The sequence below is a fragment of the Cricetulus griseus genome, chromosome 5 (genome assembly GCF_003668045.3).
Source record: "Cricetulus griseus strain 17A/GY chromosome 5, alternate assembly CriGri-PICRH-1.0, whole genome shotgun sequence".
Lineage (NCBI taxonomy): Eukaryota > Metazoa > Chordata > Mammalia > Rodentia > Cricetidae > Cricetulus > Cricetulus griseus.
Genome location: NC_048598.1, coordinates 69080914 through 69095566, shown reverse-complemented (window position 1 = coordinate 69095566; position 14653 = coordinate 69080914). Strand labels below are relative to the sequence as shown.

The window sequence follows — 14653 nt, the reverse complement described above, 5'->3', positions numbered from 1 at the left end:
ACTCACAGGCCCCTCTGCTTACCCTCTAATGACAGGATCTGAACCCTTTGCCCTCACAATCACCTACATCAGAACCTGGAGGTAAGCACAGAGGCCAGGAATGTTGGAGAAGGAACTCACCTTCCAGGTTGCACACTCCCTTCGTGGCCTGGAGCCTTAACTGACACTTTCTAATTTTTCATTTATTTCCCCACCCCGTGTGTGTGTGTGTGTGTGTGTGTGTGTGTGTGTGTGTGTGTGTGTGTGTTGTACACGCTGTGTGTGGAGACCAGGGGACAATTCATAGGAGCCAGATCTCTCTTTCCACTATGTGGAACCCTGGGCTGAAACTCAGGTCATCAAGGTTGGCAGCAAGTACCACAGTACTTCTTAAAAGCAACGAGATCCAGCTTTGACAGAATATAACTAGTTGGGGACTTGAATGGTAAACAAATGTGTAACTCGTTAATTTGCTAATTGCCTTTCAGTTGGTGTTCTGCCATCTCTTCTAGCTCCTGTATGACATATGTGTCAGGCAAGGGCTCTGAGAGTGTAGAGAGCATGCCATAGGGACTGCTGGCATCAGAACTGGACACCTGGACCAACCCCTTCCTCCCAGCTGCCCAATACCCCAGACATCACACAAGACAGAAAGCCCATGGCACTCCATCTTTTATTTTCTTAAACTGTACATGAATGTAAAATACTTAGACAGCCAGTCTGTGGGGGGAAGTTGTTTGGTTTTAAGTTATTATTATGAAACAGAACCTAAGGAGGGCTTTATTAAATAAACTAAAGATGAGGACTTACAGAGACACACCTGCATTCTACCATCATTTTCTTTACCTTCTGGGTGTGTAAGAACAGAAGAGACACATCAACTGAATAAAAAAAAAATTCATTTATACCCTGAAATGCTGGCAGGCCACTCAAGGGGTTGTTTAGAACATCTACCTCATAGAAGATGGCCTTACCATCTAATAAAAATTAAAACTGATCCGCTGGCCTCTTTGGTTCCAAAATTATGTATAATACATTTAACTGTATTCATTTTTCTGCTGCTATAAAAATAACTTTTTTTCAAATGGCAGTTTCTGACTAACCATGCAACTAAATCAGTGCAAACATTGAAAGCAATCATTCGCTTAGAAAAGAAGCAAAGGATTTCATTTCAAGTATAAAAATATAAAAGAGACGGACGAGTCCAGTTTCGCCTAGTGTGGGTCAACCCTTTACATTGCATAGTTCACGTGGCACTTGGACATCCACAGGGACAGTCACGGCAGCTCTTGCCCCAGGGCCACTTCTGGACACACGTAGACCTGCAAGTGCTCTTGTCATGTGCGTTCATGCAGGACCGCAAGTGCTTTGAGGGGCAGGCAGGTGAGCCAGTGAAGAGGGCAGGAGCCATGTCCAGGGACAACTGTTGGAGTCAGGGCCCACCCACAGGGACAACTTCTGCAAAGCCACTGAAAATTTCCGGTCTCTCTAAGACCAGTTAAGCAACTCCCCATACCACTCCACTCTACCACTGCCTCCTCTGGGTTCTTCCCCTTGCCTCGTGGTCATCCCTGTCCCTCCCACCACAGACAGCACTAGGAGGATGTCCCCAGCAAAGGGCACCGATTGCAACATTTTTTCCCTTCTCATTTAGAATCCACTTCAAAGGTCATAGCTTTTGAATTCTGCAACTAGCACAAATGACCTGTCAGTTGTTGGAGACGAGTTTAAAGCATAAAATTAAGACCCTTCTTCTCCCCCCCCCCCACCCGTGAAAACAAACACACACACATAAGTCACACCAGGGATCTAAGTGACAGACAGTCAAAGGGTCACTGTCCCTGCCCCATGGTCTCTATGACAGGCGGGTTCCTCCTGGGCTATTTGTCCACTCCAAGAACAGGGTGGCACAGCTCTGTTGGCCTCAAAGCATGAAGGATGCCAGGCGGGGAGTGAACAGGCAGGACTGAGCCAGGGGCTGCGGTGAAGAGCCTGGGACAAGCCAGGGGCACATGGCCCTCCACCCGCCTGTGCTCCCAGCCTGCTTTTCCTCTTGGTGGCTCTCTGGCTCACTCTCTCTGTGTCCTCTGTCTTTGTGCTTTTATGTGTGCTCAGAAGGCGCGATTCAGAGTGCCCGGCCAGCTGGTGGGAATGGTAGCTCCTCACCCCATTCTCTACGACTGACAGGCATTGGTAGCTAAGCTGCCATTTGTCACCGCATCCGTTTGCTGGTATCCTGGAGGCTGCTGTGTGGGTGGCAGGATGAGTCTGGCTATGCGTGTCTATGTGTGCGGTTAGGAGTCTCTTGTGGCACAGGAGGGTTCTCCCTCTGGTTCTGACTGGTTTTCTATGAAGCGGGAGATTATTTCAAGCCGCACCCTGGCACTCTCCACAGCCCAATGGAACAACCACACTCAGCTCTCCTGCATCTCCTGCTCCCTCACAGCCCCACGGGCCTGTGCTCCGCACCCATTGCCACCATCAGGCGCAGCCACACTCCTCCACGATCATGTTGGGCACATCCCGCTTGACGATGTTATACTCATCATCAAAGTACAGCATGGACATAGAGCTCAGCTTGGTGGGGATGCAGCAAGAGTTCACGGGCCCTGGGTTCAGGCCACGCATGCGGTACTGGTTCACCACAGCAGTGTGGAACGAGGAGGCTGAGCCAGGGACCCCAGCCAGATAGGCAGGGCAGCTGCCCTCACAGTAGTTCCCGTAGTAGCCAGTGGGTGCAATGATCCAGTCGTTCCAGCCGATGAGCCGAAAGTCGATGAAGAACTGTTGCCTGCAACAGAGGCTGGTCCGCCCATCACACTCTAGGCCCCGTTTGCGGATTCGATGTCTGCTGTCACCTAGGCGGGCCTGCACCACTACAAAAGGCCTATGAGACTCCTCACCAGGGTCCACAAACACAGGCACCACGGCCAGCTCCTGGCAGCTGTCACACTGCACATCCAGGTTAAGGCGTCTCTCACCCCGTTCAAATAAGGCCTGGATGGCCTCTGTGATGGGAAAGGTATGCCAGCCACTACGCTTTAGGTCCACCTTCTTCTCCACCACATTCCACCTGTCACCATGCCCCTGCTCCTGGTAATACACCTTGACCCGTACCTTCCTCCGGCTGCCCTTCTCCAGGACGTAGGGGAGGAGTTTCAGGTATAGCCATAGGCTGGCCTGCACCACAAATAGGTTCTGGTTGCCTTCATTAGAGACGAAGAAATACAGGCGGACCCGGGAGGAGGCAAGGCCATCTGTGGAGATGGGGAAGAACAGGCCAAGTTAATTCCATGAGAACACAAGGCAACGGGGAATGGACTCTGCTCTGTGATGTTGGAATGAACACTCACCACAGCTGGAAAGTGTTACTGACCAGAAATACCCTTCCTGGGGCCCCGGGCCTCTGCCATAACCTGCCACAGGCAGAAGAATCACTTCCCATTGAGAAAACAGGACCCGGGTGGAGCCAAAGGATCCAGACCTATAAAAATCCTGCCTCACCTCTCCCAGGCCAGGGCTCCCTGGAGATAGGACTGTCGGGCCTCAAAGCCCAACAGCACAACTTGTCAGGAACCCAAGATCTTAACAAGTTGTTATGGGTCTCTGAAAACAAACCAAGATTGCAAGGAGGATTTGGGGGTAGGTTGTTATAAATGGGGCTCCCCCACCCTGTCTTCTTTCTCATTAACTTAGGGCATTGCAAAATCAAGCTGAGCAGCCTCTTTGCAGTGTTTACCTAAGCCTGATCTGATCCAGCCCCCAGTGGGACCTCCACTGCAAACAAGCACGCTCTGCTCGGGTTTCTGACAGTGTGTGTGTCCTGTAAGCCGCAAAGTGCAGCCCTTGTTTCCAAGGAGTTCCAAGGGACAGGAGAGACAACCTTGAAAACTCTAGGTCCAGTCCTTTGACCAGACCCTGGCTGGAAGAACACGGCAGTCTGAGATCTGGGAGGGGTGTGCTTGTGCGCGCCAGTCATCTCAATAATACAGTTCAGCCAGAAGAATGGTTATGCCAGACAAGAGACGATGTCCCTCTCGCAGTCCATTTCGTCAGCCCTTCCCTCTAACAGTCTCTGCAGACGTGGCTGGTTCTATCAAACCACCCACTAAGCCCCCCCCCCCAGCCCCTTCCTCAGTTCTCACTGGTTCCTCTAATAACACTGACGTCTGACTTTGAAATAGGGGAAACTGCAGCCTTAAAAGCTGGTCTTGGCCGAGCTGCCTGTGACCTGAATCTGTTATTTATAAGTCAAAGAGCTGGCTCCGTGAATCGGACCAGAAATATAACAGCCCCTGCTGTCATTTTGTGCCACCGGGACCAAAAGGCCTCTCGACCTTCCCGAATCACATTTCTACTCTGGGCCCCAAAGCACCTTTTAATCCAGGCCCTCTAATTGCATGTCGAGCTTTCCCTGACTCTGGCGGACAGCTAAAACGGCAATGTATTTCTTTCTAAGCACAAACCAGCCTTGATTGTCTCCGCCTTTCTCCACACTCGGCCATGCAAAACTTTTCATCCCTTTTTATCCCCCGGCAGCGGCAGCGGCACAGGCAGTCTGCCTGATGCCTGGGAGAGTAGGGGGGCATTTGCAGCCAGGGGCATAGCTGATCCCCCCTCCTCTTCCCAGGCTCCCTGTTTGTCCCCCCACCCTGACTCCACCGGGCTTCCCCCTCTGAGACCTTCTCTGGAGTCTCCTCAGCACAAATGGGGTTGAGCTTTCGGCACAAAAGCCAGCCTGGCTCATTCAAGTCCTGAAAAGGACAGCGATGTCTAAGGCACTTACACCGTTTCTGCCCAGGAAATTTCCCTTCTTTTTAAATTTCCTGAAGATTTTTTTTCTCTCCCCCTCTCTTTCTCTGATTTTTATATTTAGATAGTGGACAGAGATTTGCAACACGGGGCCAAGAAAGACACTGCAGAAAGGAATCCCACTCTTTGTTAACTACAAACTCTGCCGCTCTCTCCCGGACTTGAGAGGGCTGCCACGGCTGCCAGGCAAGCCTAAAGGCATGGGGCTGTTCCTAAGCCGCGTCTTTGCGTAAATGATGGACCTGTTGAGAAGCTGCCTTCCGCCCGACTCTGGTGCCCACACAATCGGAAGGGAGGTTGCCTAGCTCTCCCCACCGATGCTTCAGCAATCCTGGCAAGCCCATGCCACCGGGTTATGGAAGCGGCCCCAGGGGCCTCTCATACAGTCTCCCAGTCTCTCTCTCTCTCTCTCTCTCTCTCTCTCTCTCTCTCTCTCTCTCTCTCTCTCTCTCTCTCTCTCTCTCTCGTCCTCCGTCTCTCGCTCGCTCTTCCTCCCCCCTTCCTCCCTCTCTCTTCCTCTCCTCTCCGGCCCACGTATATCAACAAGCACACACATCTCCATCTACACTGCTAAGCCTACACTCGGATCGTGGGAAACAAAAACATTAAGCAATCACCAAGCAAGTGCCCGCAGAGCCAGGACTGCGCGCATCTGCCGGGAGGGGGACGCGCGCCCAGAGGCGCTGGGGCCCAATTCCCGTAAGCAGGGATGAAGGGCAGGGTGCTTTCCAGTTGCTTCAGGGGAAAAGCAGCAGCAAAGGGTCTGTGGTTTGGGTGCGGAGGGTAGGATAGAGAGTTCCGCCACCCTGAGACAAGCGCAAGGCCACCGCAGAATGGCCCAGCCCGGAGCCTAAATGCCCTCGGGGCGCGCGCGTGCTGGCTGCAGAGGCGGCGAAGGCAGCCGAAGCTTCCTAGGAGAGGGAAGATGGGAAGGATAGCGGCCGCCGCTGGCTTCCCCAGGGCCAAACCCACCTGTCTCTGCAAAGCTGATGATCTCAGAGACGCGCTCCTGGCCGTCGGCGCCCGGGCTGGCGTGGCCGTCGAGGTGCGGGATCTCCACGCGGCCGTCCTCGCGCACCTTACCCGCGTGCAGCTTGCGCAAGGCCGTGACCATGGCGGCCTTAGGCACAGCGTGCGTGATGTTGGGCCGGCCCCGCAACTGCAGGCGGCTCAAGATGTGTCTCTTCACCGCCTCCAGGAAGTCACCGTCCACCCGGCCCAGCTCCTCCGGTCGCCGGAAGCCGCCGCCGCCGCCGCCGCACGACGTACAGGTGTCCTGCGAGCCACCCGGAGCTCCGGGTGGCGGGGGGGGGCGGTGCAGCGGGCGACGGCGGGGGTGTGGGGGAGCCCCAGGCCTCGGGTCCCAACCAGCTGGCCGCCAGGAGCAGAAGGCAGGCGGCCCCAACGCCCGACCGGGCAGCCCGTCCATGGTGCGCCGCTGGCGACGAGGGCGCCCGCCGCGAGGCGAGGCGAAGCGAGCTCAGGGCCGGGCTCCGGGCTCCGGGCGCCCGCCCCGCCCCGCCCCTCCGCCCGCCCCCGCTGCCGGGGCCCGCCGCCGGCTCGCAGGGGAGGGGGCCGGCCGGGCCGCGGGGGTTCCGCGCGGCCGAGAAGGGGCGCCGCGGGACCAGAGGGGCGCGCGGGCTTTTTTTGGGGGGGGGACCGCCGGGTCACTGGCGCTCGGGCGTCTCGGGGCGCCTAGGCATCTGCAGCCTGCCCATCCTCTCCGCGTCGAGGGCCACCGCAGCCCCCCAATCGGGTGAAGCGAAAGCGGTGAGCGGCGGCAGTGGCTCTGGCGCGGTGGCTTGGCTCGCCTGGGCTGGAAAGGTGGAGAGGAGAAGCAGTGGACGCAACTCGCTCTGGAGACCGAAGCGAAGGTGCCAGAGCCCCCGGGGCGCGGCGCTGCAGAGGGCGCTGCGGCTGGGGCCCCGCGACCGCACCTGAGCACCTCGCCCTGTCGCTGCTCGGAGCGAGGACAGGGCCTCCCGCCCGAGGCGGCGGCGATGATGGGCAGGTCGTTCCCCCCTGCTCCGGGCCGGCGGGAGGAGCGAGCGCGGTGCGGGGGAGCGCCGCCGCGCGGGCCCCTCTTACAGGCGGCGCCGAGCCCTCCTGGGCCGCGGGCCCTGCAGTCCTCCCGGCGCGTCACCCGGCAAAGTTGTCTCCAGGCTCCCCCGGGCGCTGCATCCACGGGCGGGCGGGCCGCGGCGCGCTTCTCCCGGGCCTCTGCTCCTCCTGGCTTCCCTGCGCCTGGCTGCCTGCACGGGCCGGCCGGGGCGGCGGAGGAAGGAAAGGCGGTGGCAGGGCCCTTCTCGCTGCTGTCTCTTCTGCCTGCCGCGGCAGTGGCGACCAAAAGTCTCTCTGTGTCCCCGGGATCGAGTGCCCTGGTTCGCGCTCCCACTGGCACACGCCGCAAGGCCGGGGAGAGAGCTAGGCGGCGGTGGCAGCAGCGTCCCCGCGACCAGCCGTGGCTCAGAGTGCAGAGCGCGCCCGAGGAGGAGTTCTTCGCTTTGCCTTCTCTTCCTTTCCACTCCCTGTTCTTTTTTCCCCGAGGGGTAAAAAAGCCGCACAATCTCCGTATGTGCGCGCGCGTTGAGATAGACGTTGGCAGGAAAAAAAAAGGGGGGGGGAGTGTCGTCCGGGGCGTGCGGGAGGAGACGGTCCGCGCCTCCCTGCTCGGGCTTCCCGGGGGCGGAGGGGGAGGCGGATTCTGCAGGTCGGTGCTGCTTGGTCCTCCCCTCACCCCCTCTTCCCTCCGCTCTTTCTCTTTCTGTCTTGGCGAGGAGGGGCGAAAAGGTTCTACCCCCCACACACACACACACACGCCCTGCGATGCCAGACCACTTTTGCTACCTCGAAACTTTCCCACCACGTGAGTGCCCCAGACCCTCGCCCCATGGGACGATGGCTAAATGGCACCGACATGCTCCAAAAGTAGGATCCGGGTGCTTCTAGATGCCCCCTATTCAGGGCCATGAAGGCCTTGCCCCTGTCCCAAGCTGTCGTCCTTCACAACCTGGACAGGCGACCCTTACTCGCTGCAAGCGCCCCAGACCCTCCAAGAAGGGATCCTTCGCTGTCCAGCCTGGGGGTGGGGTGGGGGCAAGCTCAAATGCAGCAGAGAAGCAGTGCGGGTGGATGTCACTCCCAGGCTGCAGCGCCCTCTTCTAGCGTCCCAGGCCGCCGTTCCAATGGGCTATGGATTACCCCCCTGGGATAGAAGAGCAGAGAGGCGGCGGAGGCTGGGCCAGCGCTGCCATAGTCGGCCAGAGGGTCTGCCTGCATTGTGCGGGTCTCATCTTTGAGGACCCAAGGCTTCTGGAGTCCCAGGGCTTGCCAGACTGGTGGTCTCCACTCTCTCCGTCTTGGCACACTTGGCCTCAGACAAACCCAGATTCTAGTGAGGGGGTTAGGCACTACGGGCTTTGAATCTAGTCCACCGTGTCGTGTCCAGCCTCTTTCTTGTCTGTAAAGGGGCACAGTGATACCTGCATTACACTAGTTCTTTGGGAGGTCCAAACTAAGCCAACCTCGCAGAAGCGTATAAAAAGATGGTTCTGGGGTGCCTTTTCCTGGGTGCCAGAGGTGGATGAGTCTGAATTCCAACCCTGACTGGAGAACCCCAAGTGTAACCGTTCTTTCTGTCCCTCCTTCCGCCCCTACCTGGGTCAGACACAACAATGCCCACAGGGCACAGTTCCCAGAGACCGGAACGCACAGCTTGCCCCTCCCCCGCAAGCTGGGGCTACATGAGACCCCTTGCTCTCCAGGACCCTTACCCACAATAGGCTCACCTAGCGACAGGCAAGGCTGCGAGGTAGAAGTTTAAGCATTGTTTCCCTCGGAATCGGGACGACCCTGCCTAAAGAGACCTCGGACATGGGGAGGGGAGTTGTTCCACCAACACCCATAGCGAACTTCCCAAGCCAGCCCTACGCTGTGGACCTTAGCCAGAACTGCAGTTCCGCGGAAGCACGAAAGTCTAGGAGCAGAGCGCCCCCTCTCTCCTAGTATGAGGAACCGACCAGACGTCTGCGGGGCAAAACTAGGGCGTGTCTGACTTTGCCAACTCTAGAGTCTGAAGCAGGGGTCCAGCAGAATCCTGAAGGTAACAGCCTTTCTGTCCTCATCGGACCCATTCTTTGCTGTTTCCATCCTGTGTCCTCCTCCTGCCCTGTCAGGGTCCCAATGAGCCCTTGGGCAGGAAGGAGATATTTCTGACATCCTTGAAGATGGTCCTCAGTTTTTGTGCGTATCTTCTCACCAGGCACCACACACACTCTGGCACTCTGACTCTTTCTGTAACAAGAACCACCCAACATTTGGCAAATTTGTTCTCAGTCTTTAAGATTTAGCTGTCTTTCCTCCCGGGTGAAGCCCTCCCTGGCCCTCTGTGCCCCGAGGAAGTGATTTAGTTGATTAGGTGCCCAGTGCCTGGCTGGCTGCCTCATTGCCTGACTTAGCTCCAGCACAGAGGCTAGGCCTCATGGGTCCTGTCTAGTGCCAGACCTGACAGATGATCAGGGAGGGCTTATGAAGGAACGACTGATGAATGAAGGAGAGAGGTCATTAAGCCAATGAAAGGTTTACTGCCCCCTCCCCTCCCCCCAGCACCCGCTCTGGAGGACAGTCCTGGCCTACCCTTCTTGCCAGCTTCATCCAGGCTGGACAGGGCTGGGGAAAAGGAAGGAGAGTAGAATAGCTCTTTGCCTTCAGGAACTTGAAGCAATCTGCTAGTTGACCTGACACCAAAGAGGCAAAAGCCACCCTGTGCTCAGGGGTGGGAGGAGGGTCTATGCTTCAAGCCCTGCTGCTAGTCAACGGCAGGGAGGGAACTGGGTCAAGCGTAGTCAGAAACCATCTGCTGGAGAAGCTGGGATTATCCTGCCCTCTGCTGATCCCCCAGCCCACGGGAGCTAAGGGTGTAAATTGAGTTCTTCCAGATCACCTTGTATTGTAGCAGGTGGGAGGGCACCCATCCCTCTAAAGGGGGAGGACTGAGATCCTGTTGCTTTGAAGGCTCATTTAGCACTGGCCTCGGCGGTTCTTCTGTCGGTGACTTCAGTCTTCAGTCTTGGCCAGGGATGTGACTGTGCCTGTCAGTTTTGAATACAATAATGCCCATCAATGCTATAAGCAACGCCCTGCAAGAGGGCTGCTCAACCAGGCCACCCCCACATAGGTTTCTGGCTTCTTGCCACTATCCAGGAACTTGGGCTCAATGGCAAAAGCAAGAAAAAGAAACATGGTGACACTGGATGTGGGCACACCGAAGATAGAGGAAATGTCATCTAGGAGCTCAGGGCATTTCCTCTCATGCCAGTTGTTTTTTTGTTTGTTTGTTTGTTTGTTTTTTTGTTTTTTTTTCATGGCCCAAGGTAAGTGTCAATTTAGAACTGACAAAGAAACAAGATGGACCATTAAAAAAAAAAAAGGCCTTAATGCTGGGGTGATGGCTGTGCTGGTAAAGGGTCTGTGGTGTGTGCATGAGGACCTGGGTTTGATGGCCACAACCCATGTCAAAGAGCTGATCATGGACTAGGGGTAAACAGAGCTCAGAGGGTGGGGTGCTTGCTTGCCTATGGGAAGCCCTGGATTCCACCCCAGCAACACATAAACAGGGCATAGTGGTGCATACCTGTAATCCCAGTCCAGGGAGGTAGAGGCAGATGGACCAGAAGTTCAGGTCACTTCAGCTATACAAGGAGATGGAAGCAAGCTGGGGTTGGCTATATGAGACCCTGTCTCAAAAAACAAGCAAAATAAACAAACAAAAACCAGGGTGTGGTAGAACTTAACTTGTAATCCTAACTGGGGAAGCAGACAGGTGGATCCCTGGAGCTCCATGGCCCCTACCTGAGCCTACTTAACCAGTTCCAGGCCAGAGAGAGATGCTGTCCTGTACAGGAAGAGGAGAAGGAGAGTACCTGAGGAAAGACATCCAAGGTTGACTTATGGCTTACACATACACACACACATGCTCAAGTGCACGTGCGTGCACACACACACACACACACACACACACACACACACACACACACACTAAGCTTCATAGCTCATTTGCAAATATAATTGAAACCCCTGGTGCAGTGCTTGGCCACACAGCCCCTGCAAGGTGTGGGGGAAAACATAGGCCCTTGGTTAGAGAATGGGTTTGGCTCAGGGACCTGGCGTTCATTTTCTAAATACTGGCAGAGAAGTCCCTGTTGTTATTAGACGGCACCATCCTACATCATGCTTCTTTAGGACAGCTCTGGCCTCGTAGCAGGAGCTGTATGCTGGCCCAGGGCACAGGCCTAGAACAGCTGTAGCAGTACCAACAAGGGGCCAAGGCTGTCATGAGTGTCGTGTGTGTGTGTGTGTGTGTGTGTGTGTGTGTGTGTGTGAGAGAGAGAGAGAGAGAGAGAGAGAGAGAGAGAGTGTGTGTGTGAGTGTGTGAGTATGTGTGTGAGTGTGTGTGTGTGAGTGTGTGTGTGTGTGTGAGTGTGAGTGTGTGAGTGTGTGTGTGTGTGTGTGTGTGTGTGTGTGTGTGTGTACTGGTGGGTAAGAGTGAACACACAAGACTGCATAAGTCAGAAGACAACCTGGACTGCCATTCATTCCTTAGGTACTTCCCACCTTTTGTTTGTGATAGGGTCTCTGATCGGCCTCCAACATCACCAAGTATGCCAGATTAACTGGCCCTCAAGCTTCCAGGGATCTGCGTGTCTCCACCCTTCCCTTTCTGCTGCTCTTTTACATGGACCCTGGATATCTGGACTCAGGTCCTCACATTTGAAACGCTGTGAACTTGAGATGCAGACTGACTGTAAGAAGCTGGAAATCTGGTTCAGTGGCTAACGGCTGAGGCTCTTTGTTTCCATTCTCAGCAGCCTGGAATGGAGAGGATACTGCTCACAACTGCCTGTATCTCCAGCTCCAGGAGATCTGAAGCCCTCTTCTGGTCTCCTTGGGTACCCTCCCCCAACACCACAGACACACACACACACACACACACACACACACACACACACACACAAGTTTTTTTTAAGCCCACACACCCCAAGCAACTACCTATATTCTCACCAGGGTAGATGGACAGCTCACATTTTTCAAGACCCCTGTAGGCCTGTTTCTTAGGTTGACAGTCTGGTGACACAAGCATAAGAACTGGACCCTCTGCAGCATCCGCCTGTGCTCATCCCCAATGCTCATCTCAGAGCCTGTCTATTCAATGCTTCCTTTTACCTTAGGAGGTATGGCCCACATGGGCTTGGTTAGCATTCTAAATGGCAACAATTTGTGTCTCCTATACATGCCCTGGGTTTCCATCCCCACAGAAGTCTGCTACACATCTGCTTCAAACCCCTCCTCAGGTATACAAACATAGTAGGCATGTCTGTGTCACATTCTGATGCCTACACAGGAATTTGGTGGCATGTTTTATGATGGGTGTCATGTAGCCCAGGCTGGCCTTGAGTTCAAAAAGTAACTGAGGATGGCTTCGAACTTTTGATCTTTCTGCCTCCACCTCTCAAGTACTGGAGTTACAGGAATGCACCACTATTGCTAGTTTCTGTGATGCTGGGGATCAAACCCAGGGCTTCCTGACTATGATGGAACACTCTACTGAGCTATTTCCACTGCCATGTCTCAACAGGCATTTTGGGAAAGAGTCTCATCATCTTATATGTAGCCCAAGCTGACCTGGAACTTACTAGACTGGGCTGGCCCCAAACTCAGAGATCCACCTGCCTTGGTCTCCTGAGTGCTGTGACTAAAGCTGTTTGGCAGCACGCCTGACTAGACAGGCTTTTTAACACCTGTCATCTATAATGTCACTTTTGAGCTTTCCTTCTCTGCTCCTGAACTGGAGTCCCACCATTTGTTATTATCCCAAAACACTGTGCTAGGCCCTGCTCTCAGAAGAGTCCAGAACTGGGAAGGAGTTGGCTTGGAGAAAACTCCCTGGCTCTCCCTAACATCACTAGATTGGGTGCAAATAGGATTTAACATGCCTTCAGCACTCAGGAAATATTTCAACAGCAGGCCCCTGGGGATGGCTGTCCAAGTTGATATATTTCCTACAAAAAAGAAAAAAAAAAAGAGGTACTAAATACAGCAGTTGGTTAGTGGCCCACTTCAAATTGCTAATGACAAACTATTCCTAGCATAGAATCCTTCCTGTCAATTCAATAAATATTATGAACTAGCCAGGTACATGCCTGTGGTCAGCACTCAAACAGTAGAGGCAGGAGAAATAGACATTCAAGGCTATCCTCAGCTACAGAGGGAGTGCGTGGCCAACCTAAGTTATGTGACACACTGCCACTGTAAACAAACAAATAAGGAAGGGGTGCCTGAGATGGCTCACTGGGCACAAGCACTTGTGCACAAGTGTGAGAACCTGAATTCAAATTCCTTTTTCTTTCTTTTTTTTTTTTTGTTGTTGTTTTTTGTTTTTTTCAAGACAGGGTTTCTCTGTATTGCTTTGGAGCCTGTCCTGGAACTCACTCTGTAGACCAGGCTGGCCTCGAACTCACAGAGATTTGCCTGCCTCTGCCTCCTGAGTGCTGGGATTAAAGGCATGTTCTACCACCACCCAGCCTGAGTTCAAATTCCAACACTCACATACAAAGCTGAACATGGCCACACACGCATATAATCTAAGTTCTAGAGTGAGGAGGAGGGTAGAATTGGAGAATCCTGAGGGCTTGCTAACCAGCCGGTCTAGCTGAAATAGCAAGCACAAGCTTCATCAAGAGACCCTGTTTCAAAAAACAGCAATAGAAATCGGGCTTTGGCCTCTTTGGCCTCTACTTAAACGTGCATAGAAGAATATGTACATGTACTTTTACACACACACACACACACACACACACACACACGGGGAGAAAGAGAGAAAGAGAGAGAGAGAGAGAGAGAGAGAGAGAGAGAATGATATGAACTAGTGGCTAAGAATCCACCAGCATGTATAAGTCATTGTCCCTGATACCCCCTTTTCCAGATCCAGACCCAAACTGCCCATCTCCTGTGCCCTGGGCCAGAACACAGCTCCTTCCATGCAGCCAGAGCTATCCTAGCATGATGTAGGCTGGTGCCACTTTATAGCAGCAGGGGCTTCTCTGGCAGTGCTTGAAAAGTGAAAGCCAGGTCCCTGAGCCCTGCTCTGCCAAACCCATGTTCTAGCCAAAGGCCTCATGTTCCACATCTCATGGGAGCTGTGTGGTCAAACACTGTACTTGGTCCTCAATTATTTTGCAAATAAAAGCTGTGTGTGTGTGTGTGTGTGTGTGTGTGTGTGTGTGTGTGTGTGTGTGTAATGTAGCCGCCACCTTCCATCTTATTTTATTCCATTAGAACTGACTTCATCTCCCCCGGCCCAGCTTCCTGATTGGTGCCTGGAACTGTGTCAATTTCATTTTCTCTCTCTAGGTGGCTTTTATTCGGGCTGGCCACTAAGCAAGCATCTCCTTCACCCATCTACCCTCTTTCTTCCGTCTCCAGGCTCAGAGCCCAGAAAACAGGAACTCCAAACACTCCTGTAGCCTAGGATATATAATTCTCTGTGTGCCTCCTCCTTCCCATGTATTAGATTATGGGTTAGAGAGAAGGGGAAAGGTGGAGGCTTGAAGAACCAGATTATTCTCGATGATTAAATGTATTTATATCTAGGCAGACATTCCCTCCTTGGTAAGGAGGGTACAGTATTTCAATTCTGGGCTATTGAGCATTTTGTGTTTGCTGTCTACCCTGGTAAAAGATTCTTAGAGTCAAATAAGTGTGGCCATGACAGATGAGATGGCTCAGCATATAAAGATGGTTGCAAAGCAAGCCTAGAGACCTGAGTTCAAGCCCTGGAACCCACACAATGGAAGGAGAGACCCAA

The 14653-nt window shown here is 54.0% G+C and overlaps 1 protein-coding gene across 1 annotated transcript; it reads right to left on the bottom strand.

Moving 5' to 3' along the window:
- Positions 1-633: 633 nt before the first annotated feature.
- Inhbb (inhibin subunit beta B) lies at positions 634-6235 on the bottom strand. Its single transcript, XM_027417814.2, is given in 4 exon segments — positions 634-3236; positions 5764-6104; positions 6106-6196; positions 6199-6235. Coding segments are annotated over 4 exon segments (1230 nt in total). The 5' UTR covers positions 6221-6235; the 3' UTR covers positions 634-2460.
- Positions 6236-14653: the final 8418 nt, after the last annotated feature.